This window comes from Zingiber officinale, chromosome 8A (assembly GCF_018446385.1).
Source record: "Zingiber officinale cultivar Zhangliang chromosome 8A, Zo_v1.1, whole genome shotgun sequence".
NCBI classification, from domain to species: Eukaryota; Viridiplantae; Streptophyta; class Magnoliopsida; order Zingiberales; family Zingiberaceae; genus Zingiber; species Zingiber officinale.
The window spans coordinates 7,697,171-7,717,656 of record NC_056000.1 but is presented as its reverse complement, the minus strand read 5'-3'; the positions used below and the strand labels follow the sequence as shown (position 1 = coordinate 7,717,656).

Genomic DNA, 20,486 nt, shown 5'->3' with positions numbered 1-20,486 from the left:
GGATTAGAAAATTTTCAACTCAACCCAATCCAAGGCGGGTCGCGGGTTTGGCGGGCCAACCCGCGTGCCTATCAAATTTTTTAAAAAAAAATAAAAAAAATAGTTCATATCTTCAATGTTTTACTTCGAAAATATTTTACCAATCAAATGTATTCATAAACAAGTATTTTAAATATAAATAGACATAAACAAGTATTTATGTTGGATTAAAAGTACTATTTTTATTTTTAAATTATAACAAAGAGATAATAAACTAACATAAAATTATGCAACGAAGAGGAATAGTACTTAGACTCCTGGTTGTGCATCGAGCAGTTTAGATCAGTGGTACCCTGGCTATACGTGCATAAACGAATCAAATAAGAAGGTCATCTACTTTTAAGAAGGTCATCTAGTTTGGGTACACACACCAAGCTCTTCATTGTGCATAATGTATGTTTTAGATTTATCCCATAAATGAATTAAATAAGAAGGTCATCTACTTTTATGATTAATCGACTTTGTGTGCATATATATTTATGTAACTTTTGTCTATCACACTCAACTTCACAAGTATGAGTTTTTCCTAATTAGTATTCCTCTCAACGAAGAAGATAATGAAATACTACAATTTAACCCTTAGTACTCTCGTAATTACAGCATTGACTACTGATATAAACTGCTTATATGTGTTTCTCAACCCGCGGGCCAACTCAAATCCATCGCGGGCCGACCATCGTGGGTCGTAGGCCTAGGTGAGTCGATCCGCGATGAACTTGGATTGATAAAATTCTAACCCAATTCATTTAAATTGTTTGACAGGACGGGTCAATCCGACAAGTCTAACCTAAATTGACGACTCTAAGCATTAAGTATCAATTGTTTGAGGATGAGACGTAATAAAAACATTCAGTCACGTTACATTTAATGTGAATCGATCGTGTCACATTAAATATCCTAATCGCTTGCGCCGGACGCTGCATTAAGTCTCTTCCCTGTGGCTCGTATAGTTGTTCGTACTACATCACCATGATCATCGGTCTAGAATTGAGCAGTCGTTTACTGCACCATTCAACTCCCTATTTATCTCCCTGTTTCATAAAAATCCCTACTGCTGCGTAGGGACGTCCTCTTTGAAGAGGATGGCGACCCGATGCCCATCGCCGGATCTGCTGCCCCATCCGTTTCTTTATTTTGATGGGATCTGCGTCGCTAAGGCAGTGCTGCAGAACAATATCAGCCTTGTTATTTGTCTGTCTCCTCTTTATTCAGTCCTCGCCACTGCCCTTGTACACTTTTTTTACTACCTTTTGCTTTATCGGTCTTTGCGACGGCGTATGCAAGCCACGGAGATGGACAGCTTTCAAACGGCACAGGCTTGATCAGTGATATCTGCTTCCTGCTTGTTTCACTTTCTCCTTTACTTACCATGCCCTCTTGCTTCTTTTAACTTTTACATGGTCCTATTGCTACTCGTTTACTTGATACCATCTGGGTGTTCCTGTAGCTTAACATTTACTGTTAGGTGAGGGAGTGATGTCCGAGATGATGGGCCATCTGTGACCGACTGATTGCTACCAGCTGTTTATATTGTTGAATCGGGAGAGTTACGTTGGTTCTTGGATCAGAAAACTGTGGTTGGACAGGATCACATGACCTTGATGTGATCCTTTGTTGTGGTCCTCTGAGTTTAGATGATGCTTCTATCGATCGCTCCATGAATTCTTTGTTTGAATCAGACAAACTCTGATGAATAAATAGCCTGATTTTTCTCCAATTAGGGAATTAGTGTTCATTTATTTGTCGTCAGATGTAAGGATGCAACTAAAAAAAAAATAACCTGTTACTTCGTCGGTTTGACATTTGAAAAGCTCGTAAGTTGTGCCTGCACGCCAATCATGCAAATGGAGCCCCTAGATTGTAAAAATCCATATAATAGTGACTAGGGCAAACTGGAAGAGCAAAGCAGAGATGGTGAAGTAAAGGCCAACTCCGTTGCTCAAAACTGGGTCACTTTAGATCTTGATGGATCTCACCTTGTTCACTGTTTCAGTCACTGCTTCCAATGCCCACTTTTAGCATCAATCTTTAGTATACGCCTCCAAAGCTCTAGCACGGATTTGAATCATTACTAATTAGTAGTCTTTTCCCTGCATGTGATGGTGATTGGCAGCTGCACCTTCCCTGAACGCGAACTCACTCTCTTCGGCATGCGTTTGTGTTGTTACCACAAGTCTGGTATTCTACCTCGACAAGGGATCTACCCGATAGAATCGTAGTTAGACAGGTGCCACATTGTTCCCATCACACATGGTGATAGTGAGTAGCAGCCCATCCATGGCCACACCCCCACTGAGTCTAATATTGGAGCTCGATCTCATATCTACCATGAATTGATATCCCCTCTCACTGGGGTCGTGTCGAAGCTTGGGCGTGGCAAGTGGCTCCCATCCAACCCGAAGGAGATGGTGGGAAACAAAAATGAAAGTCTATCAGTTGATGTCCCTTCCATTAATTCCACCATTACCTGTTGAAACATCCCTTGTGCTGCGAACTGAGCTGCCTTAGCATCATTAAAGAATTGACAAGGATTTGATGGTTCCATCCGTGGTATTTACCCATCTGTATTCATTGTCCTCGCCAACAGAAAAGACAGTGGAGGTCAAGGGGTGTGCTCGTAATCCTGTCGCAACATTCTCTGTGGCAGCGAGCGAGTGGAACCTGTGATTCTTCTTTTTTTACTTGACATATTTTTTCAGAAGACAGGACCTACCTTGAGCAGGCTCATCATGATCGCCAGATACCTTTTGTCTCCACAATCTCTCCAAACCAATCCACTCACTGGCTTAAATTTAAGCCTTCAGAATTCTCGAATAACCATCAACTTCCCTTTTCCTCTTTTCCTCTGCTTTAGGGACGTAATTATCATTATCCTTCTTGCTTATGTTATTTCACCCTCTGTCACTCTCTAAGAGTTCACTTTGGGTGTTTCCCAATCCTTTTCTGCAGCTGTAAGGATTGACGACCACCTGCCTCCCGTGGCTTGCGAGGCTCGTTGCAATCATCTATTGTCCTCCCCTAATTTTCAATGGATTCTCTCCTCTCTTGGAACCTTGAGCCATGTTACTTTTCTTGTTCCCTTAAACGCGCGAAGAGAAACAAATAATAATAAAACTAGCTGAAATGCTTCGGTAAAGATAAAACTACAGTGGCTGTTAGCAGCAGTGAAAGAAATATTCTCCCCTTAGACAGGGAAAAGATAACTATCATCGATCGAGATGGTAAAAGTTCAGAATCCACATAAGGAGAGTTTAAAATCAAAAGGTAAAAAGCTGGAAACGCCTTCCCTCTGCATCATCAGGAATTATCTACGGGGACCAAACTCCGAGCCACACAGGATGCGCCTCAAGCAAGAGAGTGCTTATCCCAAACAGGGCACAAGACGCACGGCAGCGGCAGGTGGAGGATTTGGACAGGAAGTGGCGAAGCCATAGACGCCAGGTAGGTGGAGCCCAACAGGGGAAGCACAACTGCGCCACTCGCCGTGTCGTGGTCTCGCGGGTCCACTTGACCGTCGTACGACGCGTCGGAGTGATGGTTAGTGCTTAATTCACGTTGTCCAATGATCTTTATCATCATTTCGATGGAGTAAGAATTCAACTAGCGATATTGGCTTAGAAACACTAGATTGCAATTGAGTTTGTAGTTCGTCAGGATGACACCAACCATCTCGATAGTATTGTTGGTACAGAGACGTGATGGACTATTTTGTATGCCATATAGCTTACTCAATGTATTATGTTTTTGTCTTGAGTGGACCAAACTAGTCAATTTTGATGGCGGGGCCAGGCATTTGAATTCTAATCGAGCTAGAGAATCAATTCATAGGACAATCAAACCCAAGTGATGCTACTTGTGGGGTCATCCTCCCACGCCACAAAATAGAGCTATTTAGATGTATTGAACCTCAAATTTATTTTATTTTAGTGATTTACTGCTATTTATTCTTAATTTTAAAACTTTGATTGGAAGTTTCTTTAGTATTTTGTTCTGTTTACAAACCTGGCACAGAGCAATTTAATCAACTTATAACATTTATGTTCTTTCTATAAAAGCGCCCATCTAAAAGACGGGTTCTTTGAAAGCAGGCCACACTACTCCTTCTGCAAGACGGCAACTACCCCATTGCCGGCGGCGATGGAGGAATTCGGCGAGACTAGGCTTCCGGAGCTGCCCCGACCCCCGGAGCTTCCCATGGAGTTCCTCTCTCGTTCGTGGACCGCCTCCTCGCTGGAGGCCTCCAAGGCCCTTGCGCCACCTCCACCGCCGCTGCCTCCCTTCCTGCCAACCGCTGCGAACCCAGAGGACGCTGCGGGGGAGGTTGAGGAAACCGGCGCTCCTGCGTCGACGGTCATAGGGAACCCCTTCTCCTTCGCTTCCTCCGCCACCTCACAGCTCGTCATGGAGCGGATCATGTCGCAGTCGGTGAGCCGCCGGCTCCAAGATTATGTTCTTTTTCTTCTTCTTCTTCTTCGGAAAAATCCTTTTTTGCTGCGGGATTTCTTGTTTGCTTGCTCAAATTCTGATGTTTTGAGTCGCAGCACATCAGTTCTCAAGTAAACCTGAGAAATGTCCAATAACTTCTGCAAATTTAGAAGATTTTTCTGTTTTTTCATCTGTTTTATCGATTGCTCCCTCCTGGCTCTTTCGTGGATTTGTTTCGCCTCTTGGCTAAAGTCCAAGTTTGATGATTCCGTTTCTAATCCTCAGTTTTTTTTCCTTTTTTTTTGTGTTGCTACGGCAGGAAGTATCGCCTCTCACATCAGGTCGGCTATCTCACAGCAGCGGGCCTCTGAACGGCGGTGGATCACTCTCCGATAGCCCTCCGGTCTCCCCCTCCGACATGGACGACGTCAAGGTCATCCCTCATTCTCTCCATCTTTTCAGAAACTCTCGACTTCGTCGCAGCTGCTGCTGCCTGCACTCCAGTTCATCGCTTAGGGACTGATAATATCGATATTTTTTAATAGAAAACAATGACTTCCTCGTAAACTGGAGAGATAGTCAGTGGAGAGTGTAATGACCAGCTGACAAACCTCTACTTTCTCTTTCACTCAGGGCAGATAGAAAATACGATAAGAGCATCTAATGATTATTTTATTGGGCACGATTCGAGTTAAATTTACCCGCTTATTTGACTGTGATCACTTCTTTTGTCTTCTTGCTCTGCTGAGCCTGCTGGTTTTGTTTGAGATCAAAGAAGCTCTGGTTCCCTCTGCAGAGCTTGTCGGCTCCTCCCCCTTCAGTCCTTCTGATTAAAGCAGCTCTGCTCAGGAAAACGACTAAAAAAACAACCTCGCAGAGTTTGCTTCCGGCCATGCATGATTAGTACTCGGCACGTTACATTCTCGCAGTCCTGTCCAAAATGCTAGTCCTGCAAGAACCACCACGCCCTTAATTCTACTCTGTTGCTTGTGTTGTTACCAGCACTAGTTTTTTTTTTTTTACTTTTTCTATTAAGAGATTCAAATTTCCACTGAAATTTGTCACGATTTTATTGCAGTATTGCGCTACTGGTGGTAACGCGCTCAAGCCCCAACCTTACAGAGGCACCAGCAAGACGGTGGGGAGGTGGCTGAAGGACAGGAAGGAGAAGAAGAAAGAGGAAACCCGAGCCCACAATGCACAGCTCCACGCTGTAATCTCGGTGGCCGGGGTGGCGGCTGCCATCGCTGCAATTGCCGCTGCCACCGCCGGGGCGTCTGGCTCCGGCAAGGACGACCGGGCCGCTAGAACTGACATGGCGGTGGCCTCCGCGGCCACCCTCGTCGCCGCTCAGTGCGTCGAGACCGCCGAGAGCATGGGGGCCGAGCGTGAGCAATTGGCATCCGTGGTGAGCTCCGCCGTCAACGTCAGGACTCCAGGCGATATTGTCACTCTCACGGCCGCCGCTGCGACGGGTAAAGTATATTAACACTTGCGCATACCTTGCCATTTTTGCTTTAATATGAGTGAGTTCTTGTTCTCTTGCAGCGCTGAGAGGCGCAGCTACGCTGAAGGCGAGAGCGCTGAAGGAGGTGTGGAACATTGCGGCCGTGATACCAGTCGAGCGGAGCGCGGTGGCGAACCACCACAACCATCGCCACTGTAAACAAGATAAAGAGTTAGATAACAACGGCAGCAGCTTCACCGACGAGTTTGTTCCCGAGGAGAACTTCTTAGGGCTCTGTAGCCAAGAGCTCCTTGCTCGAGGGACCGAGCTCCTCAAACGAACACGGAAAGGTGAGGCATCCATAACCCTATCTACCATTTGTAACTTCCATTTCCAACACTCCCAATTTTGCAGGCGCACTGCATTGGAAGGTCGTCTCAGTTTACATCAACAAAATGGGTCAGGTAATTTGAGCATCGTTAATTGACAGTATTTCATAATCCAATCAATTCAGTCGGAGTTATATAGTTCTGTTGTACGTGGTGTAGGTTATGCTTAAGATGAAGAGCAAGCACGTCGCAGGGACTTTCACCAAGAAGAAGAAAAGTGAGTGCTGCGCGCGCTATTTGAGATCCTCTGTTCCAATTCACATGGAGTTTTTTTTCCCCCTCGCAGATGTTATCGTAGATGTGTGCAAGGACATTCAAGCCTGGCCCGGCCGGCACTTGCTCGAAGGCGGTGAGCTGCGCCGCTACTTTGGGCTGCGGACGGCCGAGCAACGAGTCATAGAATTCGAATGCCGGAGCTTGAGAGAGTACGATATGTGGACTCGAGGTGTGTATCGCCTTCTTAACATCGTCAATGACAAGAAGCACCTCTCGTGAACATGAATGACCAATACAAATTGCTGCCTGTAGTAGATTCCTCCCTGGGAATCGAGATTGTATAATTATTCAAGTTGGGTTTGCGTTGTCATTATCAGATTAGGAAGGGAACTTTGTTTGTTTGTTTTTTTTGTTATTATTTCTGGTTTTCATGTGATGTGGGTCTTACAGCTTCTGCCAGTACTGTCTGCTAATTGGATAAAGTGAAGTGTGCAGTGTCATTTGTGGGAGGAAACCTTTGACTGAATCTTTCCTTTATTTTTTTTCAGACATGCCATACTGCATGATATATTATCACTAATCTAAAAATTAACCATATTGTGCAAAATAAGGTATAATAATGTAGAATAGTATGGTGAGAATAATTAAACTGAGATGAAAGCAAAAATAATAGGGTAGAATTGAGTTCAGCAACAATGAAGAAGAAGATCCTCATTTTCAAAAGCTACTATCATGGCCACAAACAAAATGCCAGTGTTACCCTGAAGTAATGTAACCTTGCTGTGCTTGATTTCTTCACATCTATGTTGTAAGCAAAACACTGTTTAATTTTAAGGATAAATTCCTCACTGTCTATTATGAAGTCTTGATAGAGAGTTTCTGAGAGTGAAAGACTAGTACTAGTGTTTCTGAATGGAGGGACCAAACCCATTAGGGATTCTGTCCCATCCTCCATTGTAGATCTTCTAGATATCAGACAACAATTGCGCCAACCAAACCAAAAAAATATGCCAAGGTAATTGAAGTTAGATAAATGATATTGGCCTTAGGTTTTATGATCAGTCACTGACACATTAATCTCCTAGAAGAAGCATGTTTTCTTATAAGCAATCTCTTATAAGGAAACCTTGAGAAGTGGTTTTCTAAGTATGTAATCTATAGAGCTTTCAATTGTGAAAGTTTAACTTTCCTTGAGGCGTTTCTGTTTGAATTCTCACATGAAAAACCCATAAGCAAAAGTCGTGTCAAATGCAAGCACAGAAAAATTGAAACTACAACAGTTTATTTCTTAATAATAGATGTTATCTTGGTTATTGATGCGGCGAATGAGGTAGGGTCTCTGAAGTTGGAGTCGAAGTTAAGATGATGTGGCAGTTCAAATCAGGATGTACGTGACTGAACGAACCACTTCTCTTGGATAGAGCTCCTAGAATAAATCCGATCGACCCCAAGGCCGGTCAAACATATTATGTCTGCTTGGCCCTAAAGCCAATCGAACATTCGGGACCCAGCTCCCCACTCCTTGGGCATGACTCCCAAGCTATAGCCGCCCGGTCTCAAAGTCGGTCAGACATCCAGATTTAGTTCTTCATCTCTCTTGGGTGCAACCCCCAACATACATCCATTGGGCTCCAGAGCCGGTCAGACATCCAGACTCAGTTCCTCTTTGCTTAGGGCGCAACTCCTAGCATATATTCGCCCGGCTCCAGAGCCAGTCGGACCTCCAAATTCAATTCCTCATCTCTCCTGGACGTAGCTCCAAGCCCACATCCGCCCAACCCCATGACCAATCGGATCTCCACTAGGAGATAACATTATTAGAGAATCAGAATAATTTGTGAATGTTTCACTACTTTGACATGTACCCGCAACAAAACCTTCCTCCACCTGGAGGAGAGCTATTGTACATACTCCACCATCCAATATACTCTGACACCAGACATTCCCTCCCGCTTCATTATTGCGGAGGTTATAAGAAACGATATAAAAAGAGAGTCCTCTACGTAAGCTAGGTACGTGAGGCTACACGCGCACACATACATCTGTTAGTGTAAGCCCTAAGAGCCAATCAAGAGTTGATTGACTTAGAACATATTATATCATATTTCATTAATAAAAGGCAAAGGTCATGATTATTATATTTACTTCATATCTGTGTCAGATGAATAAATTTAATAATGTATTAGAGTAGTATGTTCTAGTCTACAACATATATATATATATATATATATATATATATATATATATATATATAATATTAAGTTGACACATGAGTATATATTAAAGAATATATACTAAATTGATCCCCCATGAAAATGTTTCATAAATCGTTATATAAGTATCATAAACATTCTCATAATGACTATTGGTATAAATAGTCCTTAAACGTAAAGTCACAACAGTTCCCTATATAAGGAGTTATGTATTTTGGTATTAGCAAACATCACTTGTAACAAGGTGGACTATAAAGTCGATCACTGGGTATGTAATAAGTTATGCGAAGGGATGTGAGTGATGTAGATGAAATCTATCCCTTCCATATGACGGAAGTAATATCTGTGAGCCCTTTGATTAAGTATGACACAAGAATATATGGTCATGCTCAAATTAGCCAATATGAGATATTGAACTTATTTGATTGAGTGTGTTTATTTAGGTATGAAGAAATACAAAGATTGATAAGAAGATGACACGGTCTATGTTCATCGATCAATCTAGATATCAAAGACAGAAGGACCAAGTTATACAAAATAATAGACACAGAAAAGTTAGGTCAGATCTCGACATTCTCGTCACTTAGGTAGCAATGATGCATTGCTAGGTGTCACTCATTACTTATGTATCTAAAATGATTTTAAAAAAAACTTTTAAAATTCTTTTAAAACTTTAAAAATATTTTTAAAAATTTTTAAAAATTCTTTTAAAAACTTTTTAAAATTATTTTAAAACTTTAAAAAAGTATTTTAAAAAATTCTCTTAAAACTTTAAAATATTATTTTAAAAATTCGTTAAAAAATACCATTAAAAATTATTTTAAAAAATTTAAAAATTCTTTTAAAACTTTAAAAAATTATTTTAAAAAATTCTCTTAAAACTTTAAAAAATTATTTTAAAAATTCTTTTAGAAATTTTTTTTTAAAATTCTCTTAAAACTTAAAAAAATATATATTTTAAAAAATCTTTTAAAAACTTTTAAAAAATTTTCTAAAAACTTTAAAAATTTATTTTAAAAATTCTTTTAAAAACTTTTAAAAATTATTTTCAAAACTTAAAAAAAAATTATTTAAAAAATTCTTTTAAAACTTTAAAAAATTATTTTAAAAAATTCTCTTAAAACTTTAAAAAATTATTTTAAAAAATTATTTTAAAAACTTTTAAAAAACTCTTTTAAAAACTTTTAAACAATTATTTTAAAAATTCTTTAAAAAAACTTTTAAAACTTTAAAAAAATTATTTTAAAAATTCTTTTAAAAACTTTTAAAAATTCTTCTAAAAACTTTAAAAAATTATTCTAAAAATTTTAACAAAAATTATTTTAAAAACTTTAAATTCTTTTAAAAACTTTTAAAAATTGTTTTAAAAACTTAAAAAAATTATTTTTAAAAATTCATTTACAACTTTAAAAAATTATTTTAAAAATTCTTTTAAATAAAACTTTTAAAAATTATTTTAAAAACTTTAAAAAATTATTTTTAAAAAAAAATCTTTTAAAAAATTTTAAAAATTCTTTTGAAACTTTAAAAAATTATTTTAAATAATTGTTTTAAAACTTTAAAAAAATATTTTTAAAATTCTTTTAAAAACTTTTAAAAATTTATTTTAAATTAACTTGAAATTTATTTTAAAACTAACTTAAAAATTACACCGCAAAAGCACAAGCGATAGATGTCAACTATTAGGTCAATTACTTGTTAGCTGATTTAGTAGAAAGTAACACTATGTTGCTCTATCTACAACCAAATCAGAATATATAGCCATAGGAGAATGTGTTACACAACTATTATAAATGATGCACACTTTAAAAGATTTTAACTTAAACCTTACAAAGTAAAATATTAATTGACAATATTAGTTCAATTAATTTAACAAAAAAACCAGTGCATCATTTCAGAACAAAACACATTGAAATTAAGCATCACTTTATCAGAGATCATGTCACTAAAGGAGACATTGAACTCAAGTATATTGATTCAAAAACTAATTTAACTGACATATTTACTAAACCCCTCCCTGAAAGTGAGTTTAGCAATCTACATAGAAAACTAGGGATGTGTCTAATAGATTAGGAATTTTAAAATTGTTTTAAAAAATGGTTATTTTCAAATTCTAAGGTAAAATACTTTTATGTTTTCAAAATTTCCTATTTTTAGAATTTCAAAAACAGTTTTAGCCTTAAACTAGGACAATCCCTTAGAAAGTATGTTCCCCTAGGGCTAGTACTTGAGCATCTCACCAACATCCTAGGATTCCCTTGTTTGTGATTGCCATACATAGAAAGGGGTGAGATGCATAGGCAAATTGCCTTGACTTAAGATGCTTATTTCAGTGCATCGACATAAGTCTGGGCGTTAAATACTAAACAGATATTAATCAAGTTACGTCATTCAATTTAGTCAAACACTGTCTGATGCTTAGACTTAACTTGACTAACCAAGTGAAAGCTGCTATCCTCTAATAGTCAGTGAGTAGCTAACTGGTTAGACAGATTTTGTAATGACAGGTTCAAAGAGAGGTTAATTATTTTTATACTAATTTTTAATTTTTTTAAAATCAAGTCAAAACTAAGTGTTCTAAAAATTTCTTTGGATTTTTCAAAATTAGTTTTGAAAGTTAAAATTATTTTTGAAAATTAACTTTATTTTCAAATTTTAAACTTTTCAAATTTAATTTTGAAAATGACACCTTCTAAATTTAGTTTTTGATTTAAACCTTCCAAACTTAGTTTTAAAAAGTTGGTTTTGAAAATTAGATTCTTCAATTTTGAAAATTATATTTGGGTTTCAAAACATATTTTTAAAAATTTATCTAAAAGGTTACAAAGTCAGATTTAAAAATAAATTTTACTTCGTTAATGTTTTATAAACTGAAACTTGATTTTACTTAGTTTTAAAATCTTGGCTTGTAAATTGAACTTAACCCTAAATTTTTTTTTACTATCTTTGCAAATTATGTTTACAAATTATAAGATTAAGTTAAAATTACAATTATCTTTCTAATGTTAAACGTAGTTACTTTTTGAAAAAGATAAAATTAAAAGCTTAAATTATATTTCTATGTTTTTAGCTTAAACTCCCCCAAGAAGATCTGACTTACATTTCTAAGAAATTTTTCATTTTTAATTACAAGTTGTTCTAGGTTTATTTTTTGATGAATGCCAAGGGGAGGGTTAGGTGGTTAAGTTAGTCAACTAAATAACAAAAACAACAAAATTTCAAAACTAACTTAAAACCCAATATTTTTTTACTTACATACTTTTTACTAACTTAAGCAGGTTGTCATTGCATCAAAAAGGGGGAGATTGTTGGTGCGGTTAGCACTAACGGTCTAACTCAAGTTTTGATGAAAATGAAATAGACACCGGTGGAAAACCGATGTCTATGAAGGTTTTTGTTGTAGTGTTAGACTTCTCGCCAAGCGTCCGGTCAGCCCGTCGATCCGCTTGGATTTCGTCTGCACACTCGGTCAGAGTATTAGATCACAACAAACCTAACTTAATCTGATTTGTCATTCATCAAAACCTGAGTTAGACCGTTAGTGCTAACCGCACCGACAATCTCCCCCTTTTTGATGGAATGACAACCTGGTTAAGTTAGTAAACATTATTCGAAAAATAATATGCGAAAAAGAGTTTAAACATTTTGTTCTAGTATGAGGTTTAAGTTAGTTTTTAATTTTATTTTATTTTTCTAACTTAACCACCTATCCCTCCCCCTTTGGCATTCATCAAATAAGGAAGACAAATTAACCATTCAACAATACAGAATGCATAAAAAATCGTAGGAAATTTAGGTTAACTTGGGGGAGTAATTTAGCTTTCGTTTCTTAACTTTTGTAAAATAGCTAATTTAGTAACATAACTTAGTATTTAGTACATTTTGAGTAATTTTGAAAGATAATTTTTGCAAAATAAATTGACTTTGCAAAACTTAAGAAAGAGAATTTTAAGATAAAATTTTCAAAGTAAGTTTCAACTTTAAAAACACTTTTGAAACATGTGTTTTTAAAACCAAAATTTCAAGGTTTAGATTTTCAAAATGTGTTTCAACTTTGAAACACTTTTCAACCATGAGTTTTCAAAATCAAAGTTTTAAGACTGAGTTTGAATAAATTTACTTTTCAAGACTGAGTTTGCGAAGGATTCAATTTTCAGAACCTCAGTTTATAAAATCAAATTGAAGAATTTAGTTTTATAGAAACTAGTTTTCAAGAATAGGTTTATAAGGATAAGTTTTCAAGATTAAGGATTTCAAAACTAAGTTTGAAAAAAAATCTACTTTTCAATACTGACTAAGTTTGTAAAAACTTTATGTTTAAGGTGGAGAAAATAATTTAGGTGCTAAGTGTTGATTTAATCCTCCCCCTAAACCTGATATCTAAAATAAAGCTTTTGAAAATATTTGCTAAGAATTTTTAATATAAGATTTTCAAAGTAATTGGGGTAGAATTTTCTAAAGAGATTTTAAAGAGAAAAAATAACACTTAAGGAGATTAAAAAAACCTCCCCCTGAATTTGATACTCCTTTAATTTATTACTCTCCTTTAATTTATTAATTTTTCTAGGGGATTTAAAATGAAAAAATTGAACCTCCCCCTGAATTGGTTACTCCCCTTAATTTAATATCTCCCTCTTAAGTTAATACTAAGGTTTGATTGTGTTAAATTTCAAAACCCTAACACATTCGTCTAATTTAGTAACACTTATATTATTATCTCTGTATCCTTGGTATAACTGTTTATTTGAATTTGATTATTCAATTATTAATTAATTTTATATTCAGACGCTTAACTTTAGTTTAAGGTTAAATAAGATAAGATTTTATTAATTCAATAACAGTTAAGCATTATCAATAATTTATTGATTAGTTTTTACTTGATTTAATAATTTAATACTTAGTGAAATAATTTAAATTTCATATTACTTGATTGAGTTGGTCAATGAAAGTGTTAGTTATAATTATTATTTTTATTTTTATTTATTTATTAAATTTTTTTAAAGGGATTTCTAATGGGATTTCTAAAACATCATTTAAAAGTAATTTCAAATGATTTTTATAATGTGTTTTATGTCAATTAACATACGTTTGATTCAATTTTGATTTTAGATTTAAATTAATATTAGTGGTTAATTTAAATTTAAGTTTAATTTTAAGTTTAAGTTAAAATTTTTAATTTTAATTGTAATTTCAATATTAAGTTTTAATTTAAGATTTAATTTTCAGTTAAGTTAAATTAAAAAATAATTTTAAGGTTAAAATGATGTTTAAGATTAAAAATGCGTTTAAAGTCAAAATAATAATTTTTAAAGTGAAAATAATCTATAGAAATAATTTATTATTATTACTATTTTTTTAAGTTAACAGAATTTTATTATAGTGAAAAACTAAGAAGAATTTTTTAAAATGATACATAATTTTTAAAATAGTTTTAAAATGATTTTTAAAATAGTTTTTTTTTAAATTATTTTTAAAAGTTTCTAAAATAATTTTCGAAATAATTTTTAAGTTAAAATAATTTTAAAAATATTTTTTAAGTTAATTAAAATAATTTTTATATTAAAATAATTTTAAGTTAACATAATTTTTAAGTTAAAATAATTTTTAAGTTAATAATTTTTAAGATAAAATAATTTTTATGTTAAAATAATTTTTTAAACAATTTTTAAACATAATTTTTTTAAAAAAAAATTAAGTTAAAATAATTTTTAAGTTAAAATAATTTTTATGTTTTAATAATTTTTAAGTTAAAATGATTTTAAAAATATTTTTTAAGTTAAAATAAAAAAAAATAATTTTTAAGTTAAAATAATTTTTATGTTAAAATAATTTCTAAAAGAGTTTTTAAAATAATTTTTAAAACATTATTAAAATATTTTTTTAAAAGAGTTTTTAAATAATTTTTTAAATGAATTTTTTTTAAAAGAATTTTAAAATAGTTTTTAAAGAATTTTTTAAAATAGTTTTTAAAGAATTTTTAAAATAGTTTTTAAAGAATTTTTAAAATAAATTTTAAAGAATTTTTAAATTAAGTTTTAAAAGAATTTTTTAAAATGATTTTTTAAAAGTTTTTTTTTAAATAATTTTTTTTTAAAAGAATTTTTAAAATGATTTTTAAAAGTTTTTTTTAAATAATTTTTAAAAGAATTTTTTAAATGATTTTTAAAAGTTTTTTTTTAAAAGAATTTTTAAAATAAGTTTTAAAAGTTAAAAAAGAATTTTTAAAAGAATTTTTAAAATGATTTTTAAAAGTTTAAAATAATTTTTTAAAATAATTTTTAAAAAAAGTTTTAAAAAGAATTTTTAAAAGTTTTTGAAAATAATTTTTAAAAGAATTTTTAAAATGATTTTTAAAAGGTTTTTTAAAATAATTTTTTTTAAAATAATTTTTTTTAAAATAATTTTTAAAATAAGTTTTAAAAGTTTTTAAAAGAATTTGTAAAAGAATTTTTTTAAATGATTTTTTAAAAGGTTTTTTTTTAATAATTTTTTTAAATAAAATTTTAAAATGATTTTTAAAAGTTTTTTTAAAAAATAATTAAGTTAAAATAATTTTTAGGTTAAAATAAATTTTTAATTTAAAATAATTTTTAGGTTAAAATAAATTTTTAAGTTAAAATCATTTTTAGGTTAAAATAGATTTTTAGGTTAAAATAAATTTTTAAGTTAAAAAATTAAGTTTAATTTTTAAAATAAATTTTTAAGTTAAAAAAAATTAAGTTTAAAATAAATTTTAAGTTTAATTTTGAAAATAAATTTTTAAGTTAAAAATAAATTTCATTTTAATTTTTAAAATAAATTTTTAAGTTAAAAAAAAATAAGTTTAATTTTTAAAATAGATTTTTAAGTTAAAAAATTTTAATTTTAATTTAATTTAATTTAATTTTAATTTAATAGTCATCTCACCCGATCTATGTTGTTAATCAGGGAATCCTATAATTTTGTGAGATGAATTAAGTTCAACTTTAAGGTTTGTTTTTAACTTGTGTTAGATTCAGGTTTAGCTTTAAGTTCAACAAATAGGCGTTCTCTGGATAAACTTCTGAGCTATGGTGAGTCAATCGGACTTCATTAAAGTAACCATGCTTTCGAGGTTTTCCAAGTAGTCCTATCCACTGGACTTAGTACAAAACCTTGGTCTAACTGGTTAGGATTTATTAAGGGTAGCTTCGGTCAGTTCCACTTAGCCAGATGCACCAGGTCGAAGTCATATCTTCCTAGACATACATAGACTAAGCTTCCCTAACGTACTATCATCCAAAACTTCACCAGTACCATTTTTCAAGTTAAACTTGAACCCTCTTTAACTTGTCCTAATTACCCTGTCAGGTAGGTTGGTTGGGGTTACCCATTTCGGGTAGGTTAGTTAGGGTTACCCTGTCGGGTAGGTTAGTTTTGGAGGTGCCAGCTATTCTGGAGCCTCCCCCTGAATTATTGGCCATTAATTTACTTTTTAGTTCTGGGTTTATTATAGTTAAGTTTTGGTTAAAATTTAATGTTTACTTTATAATTTAGATTCAAGTTTTTAATTTTGAATTAATTAAATTAGTCAAATTATCTTTCCTTAAGAGAATATATTTAATATTTAAATTTTCTTTCAATTTCACTTTTATTAGGTTAATTGAATTATCTTTCTTTAATAGCTTATTTTTAAAGTTTAAGTTTTTATTCATTTTTAAATTTGAATTAATTAAATTGTTTGAATTATATTTCCTTAAAGGTTTATCTTTTAACCTTTTATTAATCGTTAATTTTGAATTTTTCAAATTATCTTTATTTAATATGTTATTTTTAACATTTAATTTTAATTTTGTTAAATTTAGTTTTGATTTTATCAAAGTGTTTGATTTTATTCTTATATTTTTCTTTATTTTTTAAGTTGATATAATTAATGGAATTTATTAGATTATTCTTATCATTAAAATTTAATTTTTTATTAATTAAATTTTCTTGGGTTTGGATAGGATTTTCTAGATTAATATTGTCTAGATTATTAAATAATTTATTAATTTTATCTAGATCAATATTGACCTTGTCATCTCTATTATTTGAGTTTTCAGATCTGTTTAGGTTTAAGTTTGAATTTTTTAAATTAATTGGATTTGTTTTATCAGATAATATCCTAGGGGTATTTTTGTAATTATTGTCAACTACATTATTTTCACATATATTTTCAGAAATAACCAGATCAATGCTCATATTTTTTAAACTACTATTAGCAGAAGTATTTTGGTAAATATCACTAACCTTGAGCGCAACTCCTAATTCAGTAGACTTTTCGATTGGATTTAACCCGAGTTCGGATTCAATTTTTACTTGATCCTCGAGCTCCATCGGCTCCTCGTGAAGTTTAATCAATTGGGTCCAAAGCTCATGTGCATCTTTGTACTTTTCTAGTCTGCATAAAACATTGTTAGGTAAAACATTACAAATGATTTTACTTACATTTGTGTTTAGTTCTGAGTTCTGAGAAGGCTTTCTCAATATCAGCCAATAATCAAAGTTTACGCTTCCGAAGAAGCATTCCATTAATCGCTTCCAATAGTTGAAATCTTGATCGTATGGTGGTAGTTCGTGGGGGTTCCGTCCTTCTTGAAGAGTTATTATTCTTGCACACAGAAAAACAGAAAAAAAATCCCAAGACTTGGTCTTGGATTAGCAGTGCTGAAAAAAAAATAATATTTCACTATTTTCGGAAAAATAATAAAATATTATTAAAATATTAATAAAATATTTGAAAAAAAATATTATTTCGAAATTTTAAAAATGTAATATTTTTTAAATACTAAACAATGGTGAAAAGATGGCGATGTATTTTTCAAAAACCATTTTGGAGAAAAAATGAAAGGCGTAAGGTTTTATTTAAAAGACAAACAATATCTAATTTTTTTCTTTAAAACGACCCCCCTTTGGTTGATTGGTGGTTGCACCAAATCAGAGCGGTACCTACTCTGATACCACTTGTTGGATCGTGAAGTGTCGATAGAGGGGGATGAATATCGATTCGAAAAAAACAATGTTGAAAAGAGTTAAGCACAACGGAATTTAAAAGAACAGACACAGTAATTTTACTTCGTTCGGAGTCTGTGACGACTCCTACTCGAAGGCCCGTACTCCGTGAGTACTTTCGTTGGGCAATCACTATCAATTCGAATGATGATTACAAAATAATTAAGTACAAGAATTGACAGAAATAAAATACCGACAAGAGAAGAAGAATTAGACTTAAGAAAGCGCTTTGTCGGAATAGCCTCGCGACGTCGCAGGAGCGTAGAGCAGCAGAGCAAGCAATAGATTCTCAGTTGATTCTGAAGCTCCACCCCTGGGGCTTCTTTTATATGCTGCTCCGGGCGCCTGGATCCCTTCCGGGCGCCTTGGTGCGACGTGACAAGTCTAATCAGCGAACTCCACGTGGCGACGACTCGGCTTGGATAAAACTTGCCTCCAGGCGCCTGGACCCCTCTTCTCCAGAAAGTCCTTCTCCTGCAAGAAAAGGTTAGTCCGAGACAATATACCCTGCAACACAGATTGCTAGCACAGTTTTATAGAAAAGCAAAGTGAGTATGAATTTAGCAAAAAGAGTATGACTTAGATTCCGTCTTTCCGAGACCGGAATCTAGTCACGATCTCGACTTAGATATCCGAAATGGATCTAAGCCGGATCGACACCTAATGTTCCCTTCCCGAGAACACGTCCTCACAGTCACTCCCCTCCAGTGACTTACCTTACTTACCTGCCAGACGTCCGGTCAGCCCTTCGACCCGTCTAGACTTCTTGCCAAGTGTCCGGTCAGCCCGTCGACCCGCTTGGACTTCTCGCCAGCTATCCGGTCAGCCCGTCGACCTAGCTGGACTTCTCGCCAGCTATCCAGTCAGCCTGTCGACCTAACTGGACTTCTCGCCAAGCGTCCGGTCAGCCCGTCGACCCGCTTGGACTTCTCGCCAAGCGTCCGGTAGCCCATCGACCCGCTTGGACTTCTCGCCAAGCGTCCGGTCAGCCCGTCGACCCGCTTGGACTTCGTCTGCACACTCGGTCAGAGTGTTAGATCACAACAAACCTAACTTAACCTGATTTGTCATTCATCAAAACCTGAGTTAGACCGTTAGTGCTAACCCAACCAACATGACGACCATCCGAACGTTGAACCTCCTCGGCGGTAGGCCCCCCTAGGTCATCACCGGATCACCCATCGAAAGCACCATTGTGTGCGGTCCTTGGAGTAGGAGTTAACACAGGCTCCGAACCAAGTAAAAAATTACTTGTGTCATTCTTTTTGTTTTACTCTTTCCGCTGCGTATTTACTCACTCGATTTTTTTTAATCGATATTCACTCCTCCCCCTTCTATCGAACGCTTCGATCCAACAATAGTTTCCCTTTATAATCAACAACACATAATATAAATGGTACTATCTCCCAACTTATCGGGCCTATTGATTTAACGAATAAATCTCACACATTGATAAGTTAAAGAAATAAATACTAAGTATATGTGTTTGTTATTATATCGGGATGAAGAGTACGCACATTCATAATAATAGAGGTTCTGTTCTTTTATATAGTCAGTATAAATCAAACAACCTCAAATGGTCCTACTCAATACACACATAGTGTACTTATGTAATTATATAGTCATGACAAACTAATATCAAATTACACTACAATCGTTCCAATAGTTTGTCCCTATCTATCTTGGTTGTGAGCTACTATTTATAATTTATAAGGAACCGATAACATGATCTTCTATGTGGCACCACACACCATGTTATCTATAATACAAATTATATGGGCAACTGCATCGACATATATATAAATATAACATGCAGACATTTGACCAAATTAATTCTCATTTCAAAATATCTCAAAAACAGATGTTCATACAAAAGTTAGGCTTATAGTATACATCTCAACATCACACACAAAGAACATGTTAATTTGAACATAGGTTTAATTTAGTTTGACTAAATTATTATGGGCCTCAAGATTATTGGGTTAAGTCCAATACAAATTAGACTATTAAGTTAGACTCAAATGAATCTAATCATTGGATTGAATCTAATCCAAGTTAGACTCATTAGGTTGGATTAAGCTTAATCTGAGTTAGATTCAATTTAATCCATTCATTAAAGAAGAATAATGATAATTAATTTGGATTAATCATACATTGAAGAAGAAAAATTAAAGAGCAAAAACCCTTGGTATTCATTGGATGAATATAAAAAAAATTTTACAATGTATTTTTTGCTTCTGTGAACCTGTTAGTCTTCTCTTATTTGACATAATCCTATCCACAAATGTGAAGAAGGCTTGCTGAGGATGTGACTGCTCGGTTGACCCCGTGAAGACTTCGCTCCGCTCTGCAACACAAGAAACGTCAGTGTCGGGCCAGGGAAAGAGTCATCGACGTTGACCCTCCGACTCTCAAGTCAGTCACCAGAACAGTAGAAAACGGAGCAGCGTAACAACAGTGAAAGCACAAGCGTGAACAGTGAATAACACATACCTCTACCGGTGCATGGAACCCCTTTATATAGTGCTACAATAGACGACATGCACGCTCCTCAAGGTACGAGCATATTTTTCCAATTACCTTATGAAAGGACATGTCAAAAAAGTGTCTCTGACACTATACCTTAACAGAACATGCAAATCCCTGACATGACCATAAAAATTTTCATTGTACGATTTGCCAGTTGACCATGTCCTATTGTCAACGGCATTACATCCCAAAGGGATATTGAGAAATATGGGAGGGGTC

General features: G+C 34.0%; 1 protein-coding gene across 1 annotated transcript; it reads left to right on the top strand.

The window, feature by feature from the left end:
* Positions 1-4,097: 4,097 nt before the first annotated feature.
* LOC122012211 (VAN3-binding protein-like) lies at positions 4,098-7,030 on the top strand. The gene is made up of 7 exons (XM_042568673.1): positions 4,098-4,464; positions 4,784-4,897; positions 5,543-5,939; positions 6,013-6,261; positions 6,326-6,375; positions 6,460-6,517; positions 6,587-7,030. The coding sequence occupies exons 1-7, from the start codon at positions 4,177-4,179 to the stop codon at positions 6,793-6,795; spliced, it is 1,365 nt and encodes a 454-aa protein (XP_042424607.1). The 5' UTR covers positions 4,098-4,176; the 3' UTR covers positions 6,796-7,030.
* The last annotated feature ends 13,456 nt before the right edge of the window (positions 7,031-20,486 follow it).

Coding starts and splice junctions, on each gene's coding strand:
- LOC122012211 (XM_042568673.1), top strand. CDS start 4,177: ATGGAGGAATTCGGCGAGACTAGGCTTCCGGAGCTGCCCCGACCCCCG. Junction 5,940..6,012: donor CACGGCCGCCGCTGCGACGG/GTAAAGTATATT, acceptor GTTCTCTTGCAG/CGCTGAGAGGCGCAGCTACG. Junction 6,262..6,325: donor CCTCAAACGAACACGGAAAG/GTGAGGCATCCA, acceptor CCAATTTTGCAG/GCGCACTGCATTGGAAGGTC.